Source organism: Aptenodytes forsteri, unplaced genomic scaffold (genome assembly GCF_000699145.1).
Source record: "Aptenodytes forsteri isolate BGI_AS27 unplaced genomic scaffold, ASM69914v1 Scaffold183, whole genome shotgun sequence".
In the NCBI taxonomy this organism is placed as follows: domain Eukaryota; kingdom Metazoa; phylum Chordata; class Aves; order Sphenisciformes; family Spheniscidae; genus Aptenodytes; species Aptenodytes forsteri.
The window spans coordinates 1,395,187-1,421,344 of NW_008795918.1; the positions used below are offsets into that span (position 1 = coordinate 1,395,187).

At 38.1% G+C, this 26,158-nt stretch overlaps 2 protein-coding genes across 2 annotated transcripts in view; one reads left to right on the forward strand and one right to left on the reverse strand.

Moving 5' to 3' along the window:
* Positions 1–175, reverse strand: part of CDK15 (cyclin dependent kinase 15) — a 38,945-nt gene extending 38,770 nt beyond the window's left edge. Inside the window, 1 exon segment of the mRNA XM_009284707.1 lies at positions 119–175. Within this exon segment, the coding sequence (XP_009282982.1) occupies positions 119–175 (57 nt within the window).
* A 1,859-nt stretch (positions 176–2,034) lies between these two features.
* ALS2 (ALS2, alsin Rho guanine nucleotide exchange factor) overlaps positions 2,035–26,158 on the forward strand; it is a 41,523-nt gene continuing 17,399 nt past the window's right edge. Inside the window, exons 1-19 of the mRNA XM_009284650.2 lie at positions 2,035–2,162; positions 4,734–4,823; positions 7,986–8,140; positions 9,534–10,453; positions 12,784–13,144; positions 14,026–14,194; positions 14,621–14,717; positions 15,119–15,196; positions 16,156–16,332; positions 17,634–17,805; positions 18,200–18,380; positions 20,148–20,213; positions 22,787–22,949; positions 23,741–23,872; positions 24,113–24,241; positions 24,615–24,685; positions 25,063–25,129; positions 25,421–25,623; positions 25,766–25,831. Of these exons, the coding sequence (XP_009282925.1) occupies positions 4,804–4,823; positions 7,986–8,140; positions 9,534–10,453; positions 12,784–13,144; positions 14,026–14,194; positions 14,621–14,717; positions 15,119–15,196; positions 16,156–16,332; positions 17,634–17,805; positions 18,200–18,380; positions 20,148–20,213; positions 22,787–22,949; positions 23,741–23,872; positions 24,113–24,241; positions 24,615–24,685; positions 25,063–25,129; positions 25,421–25,623; positions 25,766–25,831 (3,227 nt within the window). The 5' untranslated portion in view covers positions 2,035–2,162; positions 4,734–4,803. The remainder of the gene's footprint in view (positions 2,163–4,733; positions 4,824–7,985; positions 8,141–9,533; positions 10,454–12,783; positions 13,145–14,025; positions 14,195–14,620; positions 14,718–15,118; positions 15,197–16,155; positions 16,333–17,633; positions 17,806–18,199; positions 18,381–20,147; positions 20,214–22,786; positions 22,950–23,740; positions 23,873–24,112; positions 24,242–24,614; positions 24,686–25,062; positions 25,130–25,420; positions 25,624–25,765; positions 25,832–26,158) is intronic.

The following is a 26,158-nucleotide window of genomic DNA, read 5'->3' on the forward strand; positions in this document are numbered from 1 at the left end:
GGCGCTGGGGCCCGGGGGGGCGCGGCCTGGTGGGGGGGGGGACGGGACGGGACACGACGTTCCCCTCGCCGCCCCCAACGGCTCCGCGCTGCCGTTAGTCACCCGCGCCCTCCCTTACCCCGCCAACGGCCTCCCACAGCTGGCTCCCGCGCCGGTCGGCCCCTGCTTGGGGCATCACCCCCTCAAGCCTCTCCCCTGGGAGCCGCTCTGGCAGGGCAGGTGCTGCCCTGGCTGCAGGGCAACAGGTGGGGAAAGTTTGGGGAGGTTATGAGGAGCAGCGGGGGAAACTGCTACCCTCCCCTGAAGGGAAACGGGGAGCGCAGCGATGTGGCGGGAGCCTGGTTGGCCGAAGCGCCCTGGGCCGGCCCTCCGCGCTCCCTGCGCCTCCCACACCTGAGCTTTAGGACAGGAGGTTGCGTGCTGTTGTGCTGCACTGGTGATCAGGGAACAGGCCTCTTCTCACCCAGGGGCTGAGAAGAAACTGGGGGAGAGGCTAAAGAACAGCTCTGACTGAAGATGTTGGTTATCCAACTCTTATCGCTCTCCGAGAGGCTGGTAGAGCAGAGATGTTGAGATTTATTTCTGTAGGTTCCTAAAGGACTCCCGCCTTTTGATGGGAAGAGGCCACCTAAACTTTAAATAGTATGCCCTTTATCTCCTTCCACTTTCGTTTCAAAGTCCTTTCTCTTTGCATGACTTGTTTGCTTAGGAGTAAATGCTGTTTCAACTTTCGGAGTCTATTGAGTCATAGTCCTAGTGTGGCTGCAGTATTGTTTACAGATGACGTAGCATGCTGTCACTCTCACAGACTTCCTCTTCAAGCACAAAATTATTTTGGTGAGATGCTGGGGAGCAGCTAGAGTAGTCATAGATGACTGGTAGTTGATCTCTGCTGTCAAGACTTCGCCACTGCTGTTGTAGTGCAGCGACTTATAAAAAATACCTATACTTACCATCTTTCAGTTTCTGCAGAGTTAACTGTTTTCAGAAGGGGAAGCACCTGAACATGTGCTAAATTAAGGTGTAACTTCAAAAGAAAAAGAGGAGGAAGGCATATTCAGAAATTGAGTCTCTTATGAGTTTGGTAAATTTTAAATTATTAAATATGTGCTATAACAGTTTCCTGCTGTGTTCTTTTAGCTTATACTAGGCCCCTTCTTTGTTGTGTTTTTTTTTCCTGACTCCTTTACTGTTATATCTCATTCGTTGCCATCACTCATTCACCGGAACTGCCATTAAAAGCTTTCAGCCCTCATCTGAAGGGATTGCTGCTATCTTTCAGTAGCAAGTTGTTTTGTTTTGCTCTGAGCAGACATTAATCACACAATGTTAAAAGTAGTGGTTGTACCTAGTCAGTGCTGACCAAAACACAAGGGCTTCTTGAACTGGTAACGCTTTACATGTGAACCAGTTAACAATAATAAATGGTGATACATATGTAGACAAGACTAATGTTGACAACTCTGTTTTGAATTAGGAAGCTTGGAGGTAACCTCCTTCAGAACCTGAGTAGATAATTTTGTATAACAAACAGTCTTGGTAGTGTAAGTTATCGCTAAATATGATGCAACAAATTTATTAAAAATGTGTTTGTAAATATGTAAGTAAAAATGTCTGAAAGTTGTAGAAGTATTTGTAGTATTTATTAACTGTAGCAGGTAAATAAGCATGTGAGGCTGATGGGAGTTCTAGTATTTCTGAAAGTTGGGGGCGTACCAGTTGTTCCTGTTTGGCATTGAATGTAAGATTACTTTTATACCTATGATGCTCATTGCTGAGCGGTCAATGTCCAGTGAAGGATGCAGTCCCATAGTAATGAGAGTAATGTTTACTCCACGTCATTCCCTGCCATAGCAGTTATTATGGTGTGGTAGTGTTTGATTTCTGAAGAATTTGAATTAGCATTCTACTCTGTAAGTGGAAAGTATGACATCAGTGTCATGCGAGTGACCATCTGTCTGTAACACAAATCCATTTCATAATTTGGCACTATTTGGCACTCTTTGCTTTTTTTCCTCTTGCAGTGAAGCAAAAATGTAGAAAGCAAATGTATGGGCAGAGCAGTGCAGGTGCTAGTATCATACCGATCTTCCATACCATGAGAATGATGTATTGTGCCTGGCTGTTCACTTCTATGAACATTAAACCTAATAACAATTCAGGTAATCTTAGTGGAAAAGAAATAATGTATATGTAATGCTACAACATAATATTACATAAATGTGAAATTAGGTAAAAATCAGCAAGGAAATGTGTATATTCCTATTGGGAGGAAGAAACTTTCTATTTACAATTACTTGGTTTGTAGCTGTGACCAAATGACTTGTATTTTGTACTAGCTGTGAAATGGGAATAATAGTGTGCTGTCCTAGGAGTGAATGAAAACTTGCACTGAACTTGAAAGTGATTTTAAAATGTCTTAAAGATGTCTCATTTATGGAAAGAAGACAGTTTGACTATCATTTTCCCTAATATGAATAAATGCTTAGCAATGCAACCTTAAGTGTGATTTTGTGAAGAAAACAAAATGTATCACCACCAGCATATCACTCTCTTAATTTCTAGTCCATCGGTATTGCAGGTTTCTTACTTAATAATTACACAAATCATTTTTCAGTTGGGCCTTGAAGGGAGATCTTGCAAAACAGCTAATCAGATGCCTGGCTTTAACTTTGTTTTGTTATAATCAGAAGTTTTCATGAGAATTACAGTAAATTTTTTGTGCAGTTGAAGCTCATGAAAGTCAAAGAAATTCTTTGAGCCCTTAAAAAAAAAAAAAAAAAAAAACAAAACCTAAATTATAGAAGCCAAGAAATTTAAGCCTCACTTCCCTGATCTTGATTAAGTATATATGATGTAAATGATACAATTGTTGATACTTTGATGACTCTGTCAATGCTCCCATTTCTTCGTCTGATTCACTGATCCATTGGATATTTAAATGTGAAGCTATAGTTCTTCACAGAGAAGTGCCAGCATTTTCAAGAAAATGTATTGTAGAGTTAAGTGGTTTTGAGTAGGCTAAAAAAAAAAACGCAAATGTACTTACTCTGAGTGAGAACACATCACAAAGTTAGAAGTTCCAAAAATAGGCTTCCATTTTCCTTTGATGTTTCATCAACACCTCTGTTACTGAAGTGTTGCATGACAGTTTCCTTGTATTTGTGAGACTTCCCTCTGTTAATATTTTAAAAGTTAACTTTTACAGTTGTGGGTGGTTTTGGTTTTTTTTTTTTTCTTTTTTAGACACAAAAATAAAACTTGAAAGAGCGGGAATAGTGTCTTGAAAGCGTATCTTTCTGGTGACGAGTGTGGCTTAGTGTGTATCTGTTCCTAGAAAGTATGCTCTGCTTTTTTTTTTTTTGAGTAAGGTGCATATGACTTATCACAATACTATTCTACCATATTAATTTGATTTCATATTTTCGTGGCTCTTTATCTTTTTGTGATATGTTTTTGCCAACCCTATTTTTAGTGTCCTGTATTTGGAAAACTGAAAATGTTTGGTATGATGTGTTGCTGTTTCTGTCTATAAAGGTCTGTTTGGTACTTCATTATTCACAGCAGCCTAGTGAAAGTGTTGGGATTTGTGTTAGTTATTTCAATTATTTATTAACTAGATGATTACTTTTCCAAGTGTGAATTGAAACTTCTGTATGCAATTTACAGCTTTGCATATATTGTCTCTTGTAATCAAGACTGGCCATATTTTATTTCTATTTTCTGTATGTAAGAGCTTCAGACTACTCATTCTGGATCTTTTCTTGGCGATATATTGTTTTAAAAGACTATTAAATAATTTATTTTCTGGTTTTATTACAGTGGATATCAGACAGCAACTATAATAAAGCAAAAGGGTCTAAAGAATTTATGTATGAAACTTATTTGAATACATATGATTACACGCATGCATTAATGTAACTAAAATATTTAATACTTAGTCTAGTAAAGCAGTGGATCAAGGAAAATTAATATTCTTTCAATATTAAAAAGCCAAACAGATTATAAGAAACAAAGATTAACTGTAGCTTTGTTTTATTACAAAAAAGTAATACAAAGTTATCTTCATGAAGATAGAAAGGTGTGAGGGTGAACTTGCAAAATTCAGAATCTGAAAGGATAAAAGCGTAAATAGAGCAGCCACTTTTTTCTCCTTGCCTTCCCTGGTCTTATCATATCTTCATAGATACTTTGCTACGAGTTTGCATGAAAAATATTTTGAACTCTTAATTGGCTTTCTGCATTTCTGGACAGGCTTTAATAGAACTGTACCTTTTAATGGTGATACGTGTTTTGGTTCAGGAATACAATTACGAATTCAACTCAAACATTTTCTGTTCGTACGAATCTGTTTACCTTATAAATTTAGCTTGAGCATAGAATTCTATCTTATATTAGACTGAAAATGGACCAGTTATCCTGCTTTGATGTTTCTTGAGTGGTATACTGAGAATTATAGAGAGAGTTTGATGTTAATTTCTGCCTTTGAACTAGGTTTTGTTCAGTCTGTCCTTACAATAGACCTATTGTGAGAAGAGTAGGTAGGACAAGTCTGGCTGTTTAGCTTTTGTCTGCCAACTCAGTGTGAGTGAACTAAATACTTCAACCATCCTAGTGTTGTGGAAGTGCTTATTTATTTAACATTGGATCTAAAGCTTTGCTTCTTGTTTATTGCTTTTTTTTTTAGGCTTAACATTGTTTGTAATTAAATAGCTGGTTTTTATGTTTTACAGTTTGTGGAAATTATATTGTTCCTTTTGTAAGAGGAATGATTTGGTGGTGATGGAGTGCTGCCACTGACAGATGGACTCACAGGAAAGAAGGTGAGAATGAGCAGCTAGGTGAAGCCACAGAGGCTTCCTGAAATATGCCAGCCCATGATTGTCCTGTAAAACTATTAAGGGGTGTCAGCATACTCTTTATGTAACTTACAATAAAGGGAAGAAGGGGAGTAACTTAGCTTTAGTTTCAGTTATGTCTGAAACACTCAACTTACTACAACAGCAACTTATTTTTTAAATTGATTGTTGAAACTTGTGGAGGGATAGCCATAGGCTGGAAAATTGAAAGTAACGTTCTCTGGTGAACAGTAAATCATATCTGTTACCTGCACCTGTGAATTTTTATTCTGGACCAATAGCCCTGCAGGAGACTATTCTTCTGCTCCGTGTTTCTTCCACTAAGATACCTGACAGAGGTCAGATGTTTTGGGGGTGGAAAATTAGTGTCTTGTAATAAATCCTGGTATATGACTGTCCAAATTTGTCTTACACTGTTCTCTGAAGACTTATTAAATGGATAAAAGCCCAAATATCAGGCTTTGAACTGAATTTAATGCATAGTATGTTGATGAAAACTCTCTATATTACTGTGCTGTGTTCTTTGGTGTGCTTTGCCCATCTGAGTAAAATCCATATTTTGATTTTAGCTAAATATCCTAACTATGATGTTGGATTTTTCTAACTTTTTTCTGGCCTATGTATTACTCAATTGGTTCCTTTTTAATTTACTTCTATTCTAAACACGAGTCCTATGTATTTAAAATGCAAGATGGACTCTGTGTTTTAATACTGTGTATGTTGTTTGGATTAAATTACTTATGTGAATTTTAGAAGAGTTCTTGACTGTTACCTTTTTGTTGATTTTTTTCTTTTTTTTTTCTTTTTCTGTTATGTGGAAAAAGAAGAGAGATTGGGGATGGGCACAGGAGCAGAGAGAGACATAATTCCATCTCTTAGTTATTCTCATCTTGAATGTTTCAGAGGCAGATTGTGCAAAGGTATTGTTCATCCTGTGCACCACAATTAGCAAAATTTTTAGTTTAAAAAATCAGTAGTCTGCATGAATAGGGCCTTATGGCCTTTGAATGTGCTACTTGCATAAGTTGTCCACAATGCGGCCTGTCAGACTATCTTTTTCTGGGTTTGCTTCAGTATTGGAATACATTTGGGGTTTTGTGCCCTTTCTTCTAGACAAAGATTGCCATTTCGTCAAAGCTCTTCTCGCTACCTTATATATTTAACTTCACAAGTTCATGCAAAGCTGCAAGAACTGATTTATGTGGGGAGTAAATGACTCTATTGTTGGCAAATAAGGAGGTAAACCTACTTTTTCCTGCAGGGTAGATAACAATCTGTTTTATATAAAGTTTTAAATGAATTTAAAGAAAACTCTTAATTTAACTTGAAATGCTGTCAGTCTATATTGATGTTTAAAATGACTTTTTGTGTTTGTTTAAAGCAAGCGATTCCACAAATTGTTGAAACTGTGTGCTTGTTATGTGAATTTGAAGAGTTCTTGACTGTTACCTTTTTGTTGATTTTTTTCTTTTTTTTTTCTTTTTCTGTTATGTGGAAAAAGAAGAGAGATTGGGGATGGGCACAGGAGCAGAGAGAGACATAATTCCATCTCTTAGTTATTCTCATCTTGAATGTTTCAGAGGCAGATTGTGCAAAGGTATTGTTCATCCTGTGCACCACAATTAGCAAAATTTTTAGTTTAAAAAATCAGTAGTCTGCATGAATAGGGCCTTATGGCCTTTGAATGTGCTACTTGCATAAGTTGTCCACAATGCGGCCTGTCAGACTATCTTTTTCTGGGTTTGCTTCAGTATTGGAATACATTTGGGGTTTTGTGCCCTTTCTTCTAGACAAAGATTGCCATTTCGTCAAAGCTCTTCTCGCTACCTTATATATTTAACTTCACAAGTTCATGCAAAGCTGCAAGAACTGATTTATGTGGGGAGTAAATGACTCTATTGTTGGCAAATAAGGAGGTAAACCTACTTTTTCCTGCAGGGTAGATAACAATCTGTTTTATATAAAGTTTTAAATGAATTTAAAGAAAACTCTTAATTTAACTTGAAATGCTGTCAGTCTATATTGATGTTTAAAATGACTTTTTGTGTTTGTTTAAAGCAAGCGATTCCACAAATTGTTGAAACTGTGTGCTTGTTGTCAAAGTTCTGAGGAATTTCTTTCTGCTGAATGGGAGAAGTTGCTGACTGAGCATTCAAACCAAAGTGTGTTGAAGTGTTAAACCAGCTTTGGATAGTTCCAGTCACTCCTGCAAGCCCAGATACTTCCATTGTGTTTCAGGATCTTTTTTTTTTTTTCTTGGTTCAATTGATTTGCATGACTGGCTCATTTGAATCTGAGAAACTCATTAAGAATTAAAAGAGGAAAAAAAAAACCCAAAACAAAACCTCATTTTTCTCTCTAAAGGTAGAAATGAAAGTATATAGGATGAGCTCTTATAGGTTTAATGTTTTGAAGACACTGAATGGGAGCAATCGGTTCATGGTAAAATCTGCACACAGTACATCCTTTGCTTAACATTTCCTTTAAAAGTAAGTAATTATTTGAGACATTTATGTGTATTTCCAGCATACTTGATTTTCTGTGTAACTGATAAAAACATGGTTATCGGGCTGTTTTTCCTGCATTTTGATTTCCAAAAGCTGAATAATACAAAATATGAATAAAACCTAATGAACCAGAAATGTTCCTTCTGCTTTCTAACACAGGAAGAGTTAACATTATAAACATCACTGTTGAGATAGGAATAGAGTTGCTTACATGTGGATAGAACTGATGCAATGATCTCCCTCAGCATACAATAGCAGAATTGTGTATTAATTTGATCTCCTTGCTGTGAGCAACAAATACAATATATAATATAAAGGCTATATCAGTTGTGAATAAATGTATCTTTAAGTTTACTAGTGACACGGTAAGCTGCTTTTCAGGCAGTAAAGTAAAAACGAAAAAGAAAGCTAGTGATTTCAAATAGAAGATACTTGGTTTTCATTTAAATAATATTTAAATTAAGATTACCAAATTGTAAATTAAATATGTTGACTTCCTGAAATTAAAACTAATGCCTGAACTACTAAGTCTTTCCTACATATGTGAAAAGCAGACTATACATTACTGAACCACAGAAAACTTCAAGCTGATTCTGTATTTCCTCCAATCTTTTTGTAGCTCAGAAGAGGCAGAAGGAGCCAAAGAGAGAGGCCTCGTCTATGTTTGGAAGGCTGGTTCCTGCTCTATAACTCCAGAAAGGCTTCCAGGCCTCAGTGGAAAGACTGTATTACAGGCAGCCCTTGGAATACATCATGGGTTACTTCTAACAGAAGGTAATAAACATCTTAATTGTAAAGATTCGAGGCGATAACAAACTTTAGCTGTTGTCAAGTTTTCTTCTTTTAGATTTTTTTTTCATTCTGTGTCTCATACACAACTTTTAAATAGTTAAATTTTTAACTTTGCCAGTATTTCCTTCTTAGCTATAAATTACTTTAAACTGTGTTGGAATAGAAATTATATGCATAGTGTCTTTTTTCATACTCTTTTTTTTCTTTTAACAATGGCTCTGCATTTCCTGTTTAAAGATGGTAGTGTAATCTGAACCGTGTTAACTCAAAATGACATTTCTTGTGATGTCTTTCATTCAAAAAAGACAGTACAGCAAGAGGCTCTCTTGATGTATAAGAGCTTTGGTTTCTGCCTACTTCTGGAAAAACATGTAGCTAATAGATGCGTTAGAGTGAGTCTTGGTTTGTGAGCAGTTTGGCACTGTGAATCAAAGTATTTCTAAAAGCCACTCCCTTTAAGTGTTTGCGTAGCTTCATCCTTATTTGTACTAATCAGTGGGCATACAGTTGTAAAGACTAAACTGGAAGTTGCTTCTTTGATTTTTCTCTGATATTTTTAAAGGAAAGATTCCAGGTTATTGGTGAGCCTGCTATAAGCACCTCTCTCTATTGGAGTTGTTATGGAGCTCCAGTGGTTTTTTTAGAACATGTTTCTCTTATAATTAAAAGGACCTTTTGCATGTGTCTTCTTGCCCCATAAAGCATGTTGTTTGTGGATACGATTTACCATTTTTCTGTTGAAAACAACTGTTCATTTTAAAAACAGATTTCTGCTTTTCTTTAAAATGAGCAAAGTAACTTGATCTGGCATTGCTGCAATTTTCTCAGGTAAAGGTAATGAAATTTTGGAGAGGATGTAGTACGTCAAACCAGTGGTAAGATACGTTTACCCACCCCTGACACTTTTTCCACCTGATAGGACAATCCTATTTTACCGTAGGGTGGCAAACAGTTCAGTTTGGTGATGCTAGATCTCTGTATGGAAAGATGAGCTCTGTACTTTGTTGTGCTCTTCAAGCGTGGTTGTATGTCCTTAATATGTTATATGTTCTTAAAACGGAAAGGACCAATAATTACACCTAACTTGGGTATAGTAGAATTTTTAGCAGAAAAGCATTACTTAGTTCAACAGTGTATGCATGCACGGGGTAGCATTAACATGAGGTATAGAACTTAACAGCAGCAATAGTAGAGAGCAACCAGCAGTCTTCATACATCAATAGCCATAGTTTTGCTGAGCCTGGGGTAAGCTAAAAGTTGATATCTGTTTATCTGAATCTCTCTTCAAATTTTTGTATTGGCTTAACTTCATTAGACTCATGCTAGGTTTTTTGTTTCTGTTTTTTGTTGGTTTGTTTTTTTTTTTTCCTCCCAGGTGGAGAGGTCTACAGTTTTGGAAAACTGCCCTGGAGATCAGGACCGGAGGAGTCATGTGCTAATAGTCCTGTCTTAGAAAATACTTTGCTTGGACATCATGTTATTACAGTGGCAGCTGGCAGCTTCCATAATGGAGCCGTGACAGAAAGTGGTGTGGTGTACATGTGGGGGAACAATTCTGCTGGCCAGTGTGCAGTTGCTAATCAGCCATGTGTGCCAGAGCCACAACCCATCAGTATTTCTGATTCTGAAACCAGTCCTCTGTTATCAGTAAGGATTTTGCAGCTAGCATGTGGAGAAGAACACACGCTGGCACTATCACTAAGCAGAGAGATATGGGCTTGGGGGAGTGGCTGCCAGCTTGGTCTCATAACAACAACTTTCCCAGTGACAAAGCCACAGAAGGTAGAGCACCTGGCAGGACGTGTTGTGCTCCAGATTGCTTGTGGAGCCTGCCACAGCCTGGCTCTGGTACAATGTCTCCCTGTGCAGGAAATGAAGCCTATCCCAGAGAGGTGCAATCATTGCAGTCAACTCCTCATTACCATGACAGACAAGGAAGATCATGTAATCATTTCAGATAGTCACTGTTGCCCACTGGGTGTAGCACTGTCTGATAACCAACCAGAAAACCGTGTCTTCTGTCCCTCATTGGAGACCCCAGAAGGAAAAAGTGTAACAGGTAGCCAAAGTGAAGACTGTCAGAAACCACTTGTGGAAGAACATATGCTTGTTGCTTTAGAATCTGATGGAGCAAGTATGCCTTCCAGCAACGATGGACAGGAGGACAGTGGAATTTCTAGTCCTGGAAATATTCTGTTCCCAGACAAAAAAGAAGGGAAAGAGTACTTAATCAGTTTATCAGACCACTCATTAAATGAGAGCCTGGCGAAAAACATTTGCACAGAACCTGAGCAGGTTGGTACCTAGTCACTAGCTATTAATTTGCTACAACTCCTCTTGTACACGTGACAATGTTGCTCTTTTCACAAATGAAAATTGTGTTAGTTTAATGTAGGTGTGGTGGTCTGTAGTTTCAGAGTGTTTCTTCTCTGATGGTTTTCAACTTTTAAGTGGAAGAGTCTTTGTCCTCCATCCTTGTTCAGTTGTAAGCCTTTAATGTAAGCAGCCTTGACAGTGCTATAGTCTCTCCCCTTTGTAGTCCACAGTACCAGAACCACACAAGCCAGTTTCCCCTTCTCTAGCTGTTTTATGATGCATGGGTTTCCCATTTGTGTGGGGCAGTAAGCTGGTACTTGTCTAATTTACCTTTAAGGTAAAACTTTCTTTTCTGTATGTAGAACAAATCCCTTACAAATCTGTCTAATTTCTCAACCAGTTAAAAATTCTAGATTGCAAGTAAAGATTGTAAAGGTAATGTTAAAGCATCGATCAAAAGGCTTCTAATGTTAATTATGTAGGGGTGGCATAAACTTATAAACAGGGATGGGAAATACATAAGTACTACTCTTTTGTGTGATGTGGAAAATGGTTCAACAACACTGTTTTGATGCTGTAGCAGAACAGTAAAGTAATAATTTCTTAATAAGGATCAGAAAATGCTTGATATGAAGGTTCAAGAGCTGTTCCTAGCTCCCTGCCAAAATACTATGTTTTCCACTATTTTGAAAAAAAGTCTTGTTTGGCATGGGAGGGAAGAAGATACAACCCAAAAGCTATCAGACGGAAAACTAATCCAAAATCTTGCAGTGCAGTCTGGCAGTCCCTACGTAAGTACTGTCCTGCTGGACGGTTTATGGTAAAGGTAACATCTCTAAGAAAAACAGCCACTCTGTGGCCCGATATGCAAAATTCATAGCAGAATTCTGAAAACTTCTTTTGTCATTTCAAGTGTTGTGTAGATATCAATTTCTTAATTTTTTTTATAGTTACAGTAAGCAATTTTTCACAATGTTTCTGAGATAAATTTCACAGTGCCTAATAAATAGTTCATTTTTGTTATCACCTCTGATCACAAAAGTATTAAAACCAAAACAAACTGTCCAGTAGCTTGGTGATTCAGCAAGTTATTTTTCCTATTCTGAGGGAAACTTATTTCAGAGAAATAAACATTGTGTGAACACAGTTGTCCTTCCTTTTGCTTTGTGCTAATACAAATGCATTCTCGCAGTTGTGTGCCTCACTCATGCGAGAACTCCTGCAGTTAGGAAATGACTGAAACACGTAGTTTCATGCTCCCTTTCTCAACTCCTTGTTCCTGGAATATTTCCAGAGTACTGTTTCCCTCGCACCGTTCCAGGAATAAACAAGCCCGGAATTGATTCACTGAATCTTAACAGAATTGAGCATACATGTGAAGAGCAGAGATGAGGACTAAAGTAATGTTTCAGCGTTAGTAAAATCCTTTGTTTCTCTTTGCTTTCCTACACAAATGGAGTTTGCTTTTCTGTATTGTTAGGCATGCCTTTTGTAAATAGGAATGAAGTACAAATAAATAGGACCAATCCCAATCCTTTAGCCTAATTTTTCACAAAAAAGAGAAGTCAAAGATTGTTTTCCTTCTGGCAGGATAAAATGAGCTATAATATTTATGTTAATATTATTTCCCACCAGGTATTAGGTGGGAAAATGGGACTTTGTTTTAACATTCAAACTATTTGGCAAATATCATCTTGTACGTTATTTCTTATTTGGTAGGTAAATTGATTGCTATTATAGGTAATCATGTGCTGGTACTAATAACTGCCTTCATTCAGTTTGTCCCTAGTGTGACTTGATGATTATTAGCTAAGCTTTATATGGATACAACAGTAGCATAAGGGGACACATAGCCCAGAATGCTCTTAAGATAGACCTTGCAAAATGCATCTGTGAATCACTGTTTTCCTTTTAACGTATCGAAGGGAGAACTTACCTCTCTGTAAATGCAGAATGCTCACTGATGCACTTTAATTGGTGGCAAAGAAGTTGGTAATAAGCCTAAAATTAAACCCCTTTTTATATTTGTTTGCAAAGATCCTTTTTTTTGTATTTAAAAAAACCCCAGCCCTCTTATGGATGAGCTACAAGACAAACGCAACAGACAAAGCCCAGTCCATGTAGAAATGGTGCTTTGTCCTACCTTAAAAAATGTGACTCTGAGGAATAGATGTATACCTTAGTATGAAAAGCTTCCTCATAATGTCTTATTCAGTATAGCACATAGTTCAAATAGTGAGTGTGTATATCATCATCCTACTGTTATGTGCTGTCTGGTATGATAGTCTTCAATTTTTCTTTGGTTTTAGCCTTCTCAAGAAGAACAACTCGGTGCTTGTATCCCTGGCCCTCCAGGTACCAGCACATCTGCCTTGAACAGCTTGGTGGCCTCTTGTGCGTCAGCAGTTGGTGTGAGAGTAGCTGCTACATATGAAGCTGGAGCATTGTCTCTGAAGAAAGTAATGAACTTCTATGGCACACCTTCAAGCGAACCAGGATCTCAATCTGGTGGTGGTTCCCCAGGGCCTGAAGCTCTGAAAGACAGTCGAGAAGAGCAGGTCAGACTGGAATCCATGCAGGGAAAGAAGAGTTCCAGTTTAGTAGATATTAGAGAGGAGGAATCTGAAGGAGGGAGTCGAAGACTTTCTCTGCCTGGCTTGTTGTCGCAAGGTAAAAAAGCATGTTAGGAAAACCAAGAGACTGGAAAAGTTATAATAATGTGGAGGTTTATAACTGAAAAGAAACATATTTATTGAACATAAATCTAATAATCTACCAAAGGTGTTTATGAGTTATAAACTGTATCTTAGGACTTGAAGGCAGTGGGGGGAGTGAAGACTAGCAGATACTGCATGCTAAGAAAACCAAAAGCATAGTGGGTTTAGGAATCTTCTTTATTGGTAAAGTAAGATAAAGTGGGCACATTGTAGTAGTCTGGGCGTCTTACTGCAAAATGATGGCAAACTATCTTTCATGTAAGTTGCATAGCAGATAAAAATCTGTGTGGCCTGTAATCCCTACTGCACTGAGGTGGTTTTGAGCCAGGGATCTAGAAATATTACAATTCCCACTGCCAAACTTCAAAGTTAATGACCTTCTTCCCTCATAGATTTTAGTGTTGTTAATTGCTCTGAATGAGTGAGTACATGGTTTAGTTCTTTATTGATCTTGGATCTGAGGGGAGATGTTAGGAAATACTGAAGTCTTTTGTTCGCTGCAAGGATATATTTTCTTTCAAAACATACTTTTTTTAATGTATAGTTCGTTTTGGTTCATTTGCTTCAGTATAACTGTGTAGTTCTCATATGCCTGTTATCCTTAATAGCTGGTAAAAATTAGTTGGGATCTGTCTACTTTTAACACATATGTAACTTCTGTGTATCAGTAACCTATCTACTTACATGTCAGCCTTTGCTCTCAATCTTAATTAAGACCTCTTTAAGAAGTCTTGATCAGTTATCTCAGATGGTACAGTTACTGTGTAACACAGTCTGAGAGATATATTTATCTAAAATGATGAGCAATTTTTCTATCTCTTGGCCTGTTTTCAGTTTCTCCTAGGCTCTTACGGAAGGTAGGGCGGGCAAAAATGAGGACTGTAGCTCTGACTCCAACCTACAGTGGTGAGGCTGATGCTCTTTTACCCTCTCTGAGAACGGAGGTATGGAGCTGGGGAAAGGGGAAGGAAGGACAGCTAGGACATGGCGATGTTCTGCCAAGGTGAGATTTCTTTAAATGTTTTTTAGTAGGTCACTAGGAAATCTTGAGTATTCAACTTCTCAAATTCGGTCAACTGCCTTGTATTGTGCTCTTGTTCTTTTGTGTTGTGACCTAAGTTCCTCCAAGTAACACGTTTTATGCTGTATTGTTACTGAACATCAATCAGTTATGACTTTTCCCCTTGTATTCACTAGGAGCTTTGGTGATATTTGCACTTTGTCCAAATTGGGGTGAGGTTTATAATCAACTTTTACCCTTCATGACCTTTTTGACTAAGCTGGTTTATTGCCAAAAGACTCCATGTATGTTTGTTTTCTCTAATTTGTTTTTTGGGGAAAAAATAAAACTTGGAATTTATTTTTGTCTTAAATACCTCTGATAATCTTTTTTTCTCCTCCCTCCACCCTGGGTTCTGGGGATTGACAGGCTTCAGCCGCTGTGTGTGAAAAGCCTAGATGGTAAAGAAGTCATTCACCTCTCTGCTGGTGGCCATCATTCCTTAGCACTCACTGCCAAATCCCAGGTACAAGTGATTATCATCATTTATTGCTTATCTGTGACATAATTGTCATGTTTGGTGTTTTCTAGGTTTTTGCTTCTTTTGCCTCTAAACTTTTGTTTCCATTTGTGGGAGGCAACTTGGAAGCAGTGTGGAATTTTAATTCTGTTTCTGCCAAAGTTATGCGTGTACCATCAACATTATGTTTAAAGATTGCAATGACTTGATTTGGTGCATTCTATTTCTGAAAGTGAGAAGACAATTTGAGAATATAGGAAGACAGTGGAAATTAGGGAAGTGCTTCTTGGTACATGAATCTTAAACCCTTGTGTGTGTTTGCACACTTGATGTGTTGTACTACCACAATTCAGTATGTGTCCATGTATATAAATTTACATTCTCATGTTTAGCTATGTTTCTTACAGGTGTATTCATGGGGCAGTAATATCTCTGGCCAGCTTGGTCACTTGAACTCCCCAACAACAGTCCCTCGTCTCGCAAAGGTACCTTCTGTTTTCTGTATTTTTCTTCGTTCAGTTTAGGGTCTCTTCTTCTATGAGTGAGTGCAAAGTAATATCTAAAAACTGACCTTGTTTATGTATCTGTGTGCTATATACTAATAGAACCCTTGATTTCTTTGGCTTATACTGTGAATACAATCCTTAGATAAGCTTGTGAAAATCTACCCAAGAAATCCTTTATGCAGACTTCCACTGTTTTTTGACCACACTGAAGTTCTAAAACTGAGAAATGTGACTGGTTGCATCTTCTTATCAAATTCTACTTCTACCTTATATTTGGGTTCTCTGATATCGATGTTGCAGTGCTGAAACTTTTAAATACCTTGGAACACTGTTGTTATTCTAAACATTCCTCTAGCATTTTTAGCTTTGCTAGACCATGACCATATTTATTGTTCCTTTCTGTATTTCCAGAGCTGTTTTGGCAGTGGGTTTTCTGTTTGTTTTGAACTTTTCATCACATTGAGTGAATAGCCAAATAATTATTTTGGTTTAGACCAGACCCTTGCCTATGTTCTCTGGTGCTTGTCTTAGTGGAAAACTAGCTGCAGTTTTCCTGCTTAGGCCTTATGCAAATTAATGTACAGCATGTTAACTGTCCCAAATGTATAGATTTCCTAGTTAAATGTAGAGGGGAGAATAGTGTCCCAACTTTAATCAAGCTCACCTGATGCCCATTTAAAAAAAAAAAAAGATTTATAATTTAAAGACAAAAAATCAGCCACTAGAAAGAAGACTGGAAAGAAAGATAATTTTCAGTATACACGCAAGAAATGTGTTTGTTATGAGACACTGAAGTTGAAAAATTACCAGTTACTGCAATACTTGTTCTTGGCAGGTCTATTATGTGTGTGTGTGGCTAGAAGAGTTAAGTAGTCTCCTCTCCTTCCAGCTTCAGGTGTGATGATTTCTAATGTCTTTTCCTTCCTCATGAATTCCAGGTGTGTGGTGATGGTGTTTGGAGTACAGCAGCAGGACTAGATCATTCCCTCTTCTTAGCAGATGAGGAAGACTTCCAACCTGGATTATATTACAGTGGCCAGGAGACAACAACAGAAAATAATCTGTATGAAAATAGCTGTACTAAGAGTCCAATTTTGTTACTGTCCTGTAGTAAGGTGAGTGAAATTTCCTTTAAGTTAGTGCAAATCATACTGATGCTTTTTGGAAATAGCACAGTGCTGGTTGTTCAACTAGCTTTAAGGGTGTCAAGTCAAGTAACTGGTTCCTAGCAGTCAAATCAGGAGCACAGCTTATGGAGGGCAGAGAGGAGGCCTAATTAGTATTGTTCTCTTCCCTGCCTGTTTCTTGGTCTTTCCTTCTGTTTGAGGGACAAGGAGGTGTTTCCAGTGTGTCTAATCCATTTCCTTCCATGTGTGCATGTTGCAGAAGTGCACCCACCACAGTCTTCATGTATTTATTCTTTGCTGCTATTGCTTTTCATTTTCCTGTTGTTTCTCAAGTGATTGAGGGCACTGCCTGCTCTATTCCATTCTGCTTCCTATGCATGTTGTTTATGAGTGAGCAGAAGGTCCCCCTGAGTTCTGCATCGTCTCCTTCCCTCCCCCTCCCTTTCTCATGGGTGTAAAGGGGTAACTGAGCAAAGGCACCAAAATGTGCATTTGCGTGTTTATGGGAGAGAGGAGGTGCCCCATGCGATTTTTTTCATCAAGCTGAATCTCATATCTGCCTTGAAGTTGGCATGAGGTGGGGGAGTGTGTACTCTGACTGCACGTCTTCTTCCAAGTTGTTTCTATGATTTCAGACCAACCTGAGTTTAAGGTAACAAAAAGGAGATGGTGAGGGTAGAAAGCAGCTCTTTGTCTCAGCTCTTCTGAGTTTCATTGCTACTTCCCTAGATTGAGCAGAATAGCAGTTGGAGAGAGGTTTTGTGGAGGCACAGGGATTTAGACACTGGGTCCATGCATATGCACGTGCATGTGTGTGCATGCATGTGCACACATGTATGTGCGCACATAAACACACACTTGTATTCCCTCTATAAGATTGCTGACAGCCATTCCCTTCTCTTCTCTTCTCTTCTCGGGTGACTCGTAGGCTCTTGCATATCAGAATTGGCCTGTGGGTTGCTTGTTGAAAAACTCTGGCTCAATGTTTCTAAGAAATCCTCCATTTAACAACAAAAGAAATACAAGTAGAGCTTAAACACTGCATTACTATATGGTATTGCATGTGAACCAGAACTAGTGAGGAGCCACAATGCATCAGTGGCACTTGTGCTGACCTTAGAGTAGAATTTTGCTTCCAACTACTGTGGAAAGCAAATACGTACTAATACCTACACTAATACCACTTGTATTGATATGCTTTATTCTGCATCACCCTATTTTTAAATTGGAGTGTAAAAAGAAAAATATTAAAGCTGCTGTTTTTTTCTTTTCTCTTTTTCATCTTTCAGATAGGGTACATAAGCAATGTGATAGCTGGTGGTGACAACTGTTTGGTCTTAGTAGACAAAAACGTAATGGGATATATTGCCAGTTTGCATGAGTTGGCTTCTACTGAGAGAAGGTTTTATTTCAAACTGAGTGAGATCAAATCTCAGGTTCTTAGACCTCTTTTAGGTTTAGGTAAGACCTTATTTTAATATTTTCTTTGATATTATTTCCCCTACGTTCCACAACAAATTTCCTTATGCAAAATTTAAAAGTAATTATATATTTTTAAGATAAAGCTAAGGTCTTACTCTTCTCCCCTGTTCGGATGAACTGGTGAAATATAGCTGCATTTTGACATCTGCATTATGTTATTAGTATTTGCACTTTTCCTGACTGTTTCACCTGAAATAACTTAATTATTTAAGCTGTATTTAGTCTAAAATTGTTGAATTCCTGATTCTGGATAATGTAGCCATGAGGTGAAATTGCCAATAAAACATCTAAACAGCACCTTCTGGTAATTCTCTTTATTAATGGGTGCTGCTCTTTCGTAAGGTAAGCTAAATTACTTTCTGGTCTGTTACAGATAATTTGGGCAATGCAAATACAATCCAGTTGTTGCAGGAAATGGCAAGCAGGTTCAGCAAGCTATGCTATCTCATCGGTCAACATGGAGCTTCCCTAAGTAGCTTTCTTCATGGAGTAAAAGAAGCCAGGAGCTTGGCCATCCTGAAGCATTCCAGTCTCTTTTTGGATAGTTACACTGAGCAAGTATCCAATTCCCTCTCATCTTGAGTCTCTGCAGGATTAATCCACTGACCGCAACAAGCCCTGAGTTAGGGCAAAGTAGATCATAAGGAAAACTATATAAGTAACTGTTGTGCAAATTGTATTCCTGCAATTTAAAATGTATGGAGAGTTTTACACAAACTAAGTCATTTTGTAATGAGCTATATATTTCAAAGTCTTCACCAGTGGAGTACACTGGACAGCTTCAGCTTCCCTAGTGTAAAAATCTATGTACAAGCTCCTCTTTGGTTGCTCGACATGTACCTGTTAGAAAGCAACATGTTCATTACTTAATAGTAAGGATCCTGTAATATAATGTAATAGAGTTACCATGGCTAGGCTACTAAGTAAAGCTACCTTTGGCGGTTTATTGTAGTTACAAAATGCCTTTTCAGTAGTCATTAACTAAAAACTGTCTCCTGGAAGAACGATTCTTCTGTCCTGATATCTGCTAAATAGCTAGCATTACACCCTTCACCCAAAAGACAAAGCTGCTTTAGTGCTCAGAATTAAGTCTGAATTATCCTGGTTGTTATTTTTTAGCTTAATGCTTTTGGGAGAGTAAGTCTATGCAGTCATGCTGTTTGCTGTCTTTCTCCTCAGTAACTTTTGTAGCTGCTGGATTATTTCATCCAAATGTAGCAGAAGTCTCATCATACTTAATACCTACAGGCTTTTGTGAAAAATACTGGCTTGACAGAGAGGAGAGTCTAAAAATGTCCTCTCTGAATGTAGTCGTGGTTACCAGACATCTGAAAATCTCTAAGGGAGCAAAATTTCAAGATCATCAACTTCAGTTGTTATGCAGTAGCATTTTGAATGTGCAGCTAGTTGCACTTTTTTCTAACACAAGCATAACAGTTAACCACTTTTACTGGGTCAGTGATAAACTTATGCCATATCACCCTAAAAGAAGCTTTCTTCTCTGTTTATCAAATGGGTTGTTCATAACTACAAATATGTATTTTCCTCCTTTCTTACTTAGTCTTGGACTTCAGTTTTTCTTGTAATCTGGATTTCCAGAATTGGTTCTCACTACTCAGAAGGGTTTCTTAATTTCTTCTTCCTCCCTGTCAAAGACTGAAATACCTAATTTCTGTTCTCATTACTGCCTGTCTTCTGCTCTTCCCCTTTGCTTTCTAATGCTTTACACGTTTTTCTGTGTATGGCATCAGAACCTATGCATGCTCCTCAGCATAGTGACTTGAGCATCTTCCAGGGATCCATCAGGCAACATAAGTATTTGTTAATTGGGCTAAGCTGAGACCTCTTCCCTTGGAGAAAAGTGTTTTTTAAAATGGTTTTCTTTTTTGGTAGGGGAGAAGTGAAAGGTAGAACGTTGAGTAGCAGGAAAAGAGAAATTCCCATCTTGAAATTTCCATCTTGAATATAATTAGAAGTTAGCAGTATTAAACTGTTGAAACAGATGGCCTATTCTGTACATGCCCAAATATGGGGGAAACAAAAAATTCAAGTTTTGTTTGCAAAGTAAGCCTTCTGCATTGTGCTAATGGCAGCAGAAATGTGGAATAGTAATGCATGTTCTATCCTCCATGTGGAAAGTGAATACTAAGTGTTCCAGTAACAGAGTGTTTCACTGTTTAATATTTTCTCAAGTACTTAGATTACTTGTATAGTAGAAGATATTACAGATCTCATTGGTAAACTGTTGGAAATTAAAACAGTTTCTATTTCCAGGGATGTTCTTATTTTGTAACTGAAACACTTTTTTGTCCCCATTTTAGGTATTGTACTTCAGTAACAAACTTTCTCGTAATGGGAGGATTTATGCTCCTTGCAAAGCCAGCAATGTAAGCAAACTTTTACCATTTTTTGGAGTTTTTGATCAACTAGCAAAGAACCATACTTTAAAGTAGTGTATGTGTGTAGTAATGAGCATGCGGAGGCTGGGTCTCATCTTGCTTGAGTACAGTAATTTCTCTTCTGTCAGATGAAGAAAAAGTTGCTTTCTCTCAACTGTGACAAAAATTTAGGTTAAAATGCTGCTGAATGAGTTCAGTTACTTTTATCCTGCATGTGGAGAAAGGAGTAAAAAAAGCATAAATTACTGTGAATTCCTTGAAAAAAACGTAAATAGATTTCAGATAATGATTTTTTTTGAAAGCTTAGTCTTGAGGTTAAATTTTCATCATCTATTCAGTGTTTGTTAGTATTTTATTTTTCAAATGTTGCTGTCAAGAAAATACAGAACAGCAAACTAAGAAGTTGTAAGAGTAGATAGTGTGAATGCGCTTTCATTTGAATTCTTTAAGTTTATGGAAGCGCTTTAAAATGATGCAAAAATAACATTTCTGCACGTGTATCTTCTCTGCCTCTCAAGGTTGCTTTACTCTATTTCATGCATAGATGCTCTTAAATGTGAGGAAGGAATTGTACCTTAAGGCCTGAGACAGTATATTTGAAATTTATAGATCATAAAGTAAAGCTTTTTTCTTAGTTCAGTAGTATTTTTGTCTAGGAAATAAAGTAATGACACTGTGCATCTTTCACTGTAGTGCTGTGAAGAAGTTGTTGCAATGAGCATATTTTTTAACTTGTCTGAGGAATTGCCAGCTTTCCTTCCTTCCTAAATTCTGTAATCTGGGAGTAATTCTGTTACAGCTGTTCATGGAGCACCTTGAATGTAGTGTAAACGATGGTATTGGAAGTTCTTTGAAACACCAGGGTACCTAATGCAAAGAATTTTCTGCACCTGAGGACCAGTGCCAAAGACTAAATACAAAAATCCCACTGCAGAGAGACACTGAGAATCCTTCTGCGTTGGTCAAGATTTTTAGGGTGACTTACAGGAAATCTTCGTTCAAGTATAAGCTTGTTTATAATTAGTAGTGAACAGTTCTGGATGCTGAAATTACTTGTACTGAATTCTTCGCATCAATTGTCACTGTCAGGTGTCACAGCTTCTCCTACTGCAACCAGGGTCTCATTAGGTGAATAACACTTTGCAGGTTCTGAAACTTCAGGGAGGAGATGTCTTAGAAGTTTTGTCCTGCTACTTGCAAAGGGAAGTCAAGAATATCTTTGATAATGATGAATTTCCCCTCACCCCCTCCCCGAGGGATACTGTCTTAAGTCAGTGGTTAATGATGTCAGCCTTTTATGGATATTCTGCAATATGAATGCATTAGAAGTAGTCCCAACTTTAAAAAAAGTGCTAGCTACAATAGAAGTCTCCATTGTTGGCAGGTTTTTGAGCATTTACTCTGAAAAAGTAGATGAGCTATACTCAGTGTTATGAATCTGTTATTATTTGACACTTTTCTACAGAGGTGTCTCTCATCCTCATCCATGTGAGAATCTTGAAGCACTTTAAAAATGCAAGCCATCCAGATGGTTAAATTTAAAATTAAGAAATATGGTCTTCTCTCTAAAGAAGACTTTATTCCTAAGGCTTGTTAAACAAGAGAGTTCTTAAATATCATTAGCTGACCTAGACAAGGTACGTTATTTTGATGTGTGAAATGGCATCTTACTAATCATGTAGAATTCTTAGGGACCCTGCTGTGCAATTCTCTGATCTGTTTCGCTGTCCCTAGAGCCTGCTTTCTCAGCCTCACCTGATTCTTGCAGCTTGTGGTTTAAATGCTTCCCAGCTGGATGTTTTAATGCAGATGTGTCATATGTGCCAGCACACGTGTGCACACAGATATAGTGAAGGAGAGGGAAAAGTAGGTTTGTTTTCCTTTTAATGAAGAAATCCTGGTTTTGTGTGCTAATGCATTGTCTTCAGAATCATTTCCCTCTTCTTCTCTGAACTAGATTAGTTCTCCCTCTTGGAAATCAGACTGAGGATTGAACAGATTTCCTGCCTTTCTTTGAGGTAGGATGTAATTTTTCTAGTTAGGGGAAAAACTGGTCAGTTGCCTTGAACAGCAGGGGTGGGGAAGAGATTATTTGGATATATTTAGGGAAGTGCACTGGAGCAAAGTTAAGATTCTTTCAGGCCTTCTTGTATGAATCAAGTGTTAGAAACTTACTACTCTAACAGTAATGGGGAAGTCATTCCACCTGTTAGCTCTTTTGCTGATCAAGTGTTAAAGGGGAAAAAGGCAATTAGTTACTCTCCAAGTGGGGCAACTTAGTCAACTTTCTTCAACCAGTTTAATGACTGAGCATGTGAGGGTAGCAGTAAAAAAAGTCCTGTGTTGCAGTTGTTAGGGAGCTACATGTCTGTATTACTGTACTTCCTTAAACTAAATTGGGAATAGATTAATAAGCAGCATGCATTTGCCTTCGTAATTTTTATTGGTTTGTGATAATCCAAAAAGGGGCATTCTGAGCTCATTTATATAAAACATCGCTGATGTCTCGCTGTCTCTTTTCTTCTCTCCTCCCTCTGTTCCCCAATGGTCCCATCATTTAGAGACTTCTTGAGTAAAAACCAGGAGCTGTTACAGAAACTGTCTGAGAAGAATGAGGAAAACCTCCAGCTAGTGGAAGTTCTGAATGCTCTGTTTTTCATGCCATTTGGACGACTTCATAATTATGCTAGAACTTTGCTAAAGCTTGCCACATGTTTTGAAGTGGTAAGCTGGCTTTGTTATCTATATCTGAATAAATATACACATGAAACTTATGGCTCGGAAGTAACTGTGTGAAGCAAATGCCAGGTAATTAGAAATAGCTTAGTCCTCAGAGAAGCTACCTCGGTCTTCTATTTGCTGCAGGGAAGATCATGCACACTTATTTGCGCAATCTTGCACCACACCTGCACAGATCACATGACAGGTAGAAACTTGTTACCCTGCCAGAACTTGTTTGTGTGCCTGAGTGCTTAATTGCAAATATATTATTTTCATGTTTGCCTGTTGCTTTTCAGTTCCATCTGGCGTCATTACTGTAGCTATCCTTGGCTGTAATATTCTACTAAAAATACTACATATATATTAGGTAGACTCTTACCACATATTTAGATGTATATAATTCATTCTTTTGAAAGAAAAGATGACTAAACAGGAGCAATAACTACTTGTACGTTTATCCCAATATAGTCATTTAAGGTATTACTCCTGCAATTATTAGCACTACTTCTGCTACAGCTTGTTAAGCTGCAAGAAGGTAGATCATGTAATTGTATATTAATCATTCTCCTCTTAACATTCATGGAACTTTTGTGATTTTAAAAACTCCCAGCGCACCAACACAATGCGTGACCAAGAAAATAACTTAGCCTACATTGTTCCTTTATTGACCAGACCAACTGTTATGCATTTGATGCTGATTTAATAAAATGAGCAGTTGCATTGCAGCTTGGTTAGTGTTGTTGGCACAGGTGTTCAGAAATACTCTCAGGTCTGTCTTACCTTGTGCCCTATAGGCATCTCCAGAATACCAGAAGCTACAGGATTCTAGTTCTTGTTATGAGAGCCTTGCTGTCCATCTTAGCAGAAAAAGGAAAGAAGCAGAATACACGCTTGGCTTCTGGAAGACCTTTCCTGGGAAAATGACGGTATAATGACAATTGTCAGTCCATTAGCAGCTTGAATCTCTTGCTGTTAGCGTTATACCCTGTGTCTATTACTGATGCTATTGTCCCAGTTGCACTTCTCATTTTTCTAATTTGTGTTGCTGTAGTACTCTTAACTTTAAAAAGGTTGGCCCTTTACTATGAAAGACAAATAGCACTGACCTTAGGTCGCAATCAGTGAGAAGTAAGCTTCTGTAATTTTGTTTTTAATGCTACCTGTAGGATTCCTTGCGGAAGCCAGAGCGTCGTTTAATCTGTGAAAGCAGCAATCGGGGGTTGTCCCTACAGCATGCTGGAAGATTCTCTGTAAACTGGTTCATCCTCTTTAACGATGCTCTGGTACACGCTCAGGTAAGCCAGCTTGTATCCAGGAACAAAACCTTTTCTCTGCTTCAAACAACATGACATATTTTTCATGTAGTGAAGATAAGTTTTTGCACCGTTCACTGCAATGTTGCTTGAACACTTAAAAGTAATATTTTTTTCATGTTTACAAATAAATTTGAAATGATGTACTATTTTTTTAATGTTTGATTGCTGTTGCCCTGTGGCTGGCATCGTTTCTGTTGGCTATTTCTCGAAGCAAGGTGCATATAAGGAGCCTGTAATGCTCAGTTTTCCCTAGTCCTCAAAGAAAGGAAAAAAACTGTTCAGAAAAAGCATGGGGCAGGGGTAATGGATCAGTACCCAGTGAAGTATCCCTTCTCCTTCTCCTTGCCTACAGTTCTCAACGCACCATATTTTTCCCTTGTCCACACTGTGGGTAGAAGCTCTTTCAGAAGAAGCTGGTAATGTGTGAGTATTCTTGCTTGTGATGCTGAAATAGTCAGATATCTTGGGAGGGAGGATGAGCGTTTTGTAACCAATTATTGTAAACTAAGAGCGGAATAGGCTGGATGCAATCATGTCTACCCCTCTTTCTTATTTCAGAAAACTTCTTGTATTTCTATGTCTTAAAAAAAAAAAAAAATTGTATAAACATCAGAAAGAATAAGGTAGTCAAGAGGAAAGCAAGTAGTCTTTCCTGCTGCTTCTTTTCACTGCTGACTTAATAAAGGTGAATGCTAGCTGGGGTGGGGGAGGGAAGATACAATATTCATGCTCTAAGAAACCTTGCCTTTTTCAGGATGAAATTTCACTAGATTAAAATATTTCCCCCCTCCCCCATGTAGGAATGGATTGAAGATTACAACACCAGAAGAACAGTTTGTTCTTGTTTCTTCAACACCACAGGAAAAGGTAGGCATATCTACAGATTTTGCATGACTTCAGTGATATGAATGAGGTTTTTTTCTGTCCTACTGTGGAACCAAATAGGGAGAAGTATTGCCTAAGTATTCACCAAGAATGAATTCTTCCTACAACTTGGCATGCAGGTTGACTGTATGCTGTGCTTGACTATAGCAGTGCTCCAATTTACAACACTGTACTGAGGAGTGCAAAGGAGGTTATTGTAGTTGCTGTAAAGGTGGGATTCAATGCAAAGACAGATGTTAGCTAAATTCTGTGGTGAAACGCTTTCTGTTTCAGACCAAGTGGCTGAGGGCAATAAGCCAAGCAGTGGATCAGGCCCTTAAAGGGACTTCTGACTTAATTCTATATGGAGCTGGTGGGAATGTGCCAAGACAGGAACCTCCTATTTCTCGCAGCGCCAAATACACCTTCTATAAGGACCCTCGATTTAAGGATGCTGTTTATGATGGGAGATGGCTTTCGGGAAGACCCCATGGCAGGTAAAAGCATTTGAACGTAACAGCTGAGAACAAAATGAGTTGGTTGCTCTATCAATAAGTAGGCTCACTCACAGAAGTTATTTGGGGAGTGTGAAGTAAACTGATTATCTTATACATGTGTATGGCTTTGTATTTTTTCCAGAGGGATCCTAAAATGGGCAGATGGAAGAATGTACGCTGGGACTTTCAGGACTGGGCTGGAGGATGGGTAAGATCCTCTCACTACTTGTGGAGCCAGAGGGCAAGAAATACCTTTTGTTGTAGGAAATAATAACAAAAACCTTTTAATTAAAGGTTTTGCAGTGAATCTTACTGACTCAGGGTTATGTATATTAACAAGATATATCTATATGTTGATATATCGATAATCTCTCATTTATCCAGAGGTATGCTTGTTGTCTTCACAACAGACTCTGCAACTGCGTGATTAAAAATTTGCTCTTTCATAAAAACTGAAACTAATTGGGGTAATCAGCTGTAGGATGGAGGAAGGAAATGGTAAAACAGCCAAGGAGAAAGAATGGGTGAGATCGGA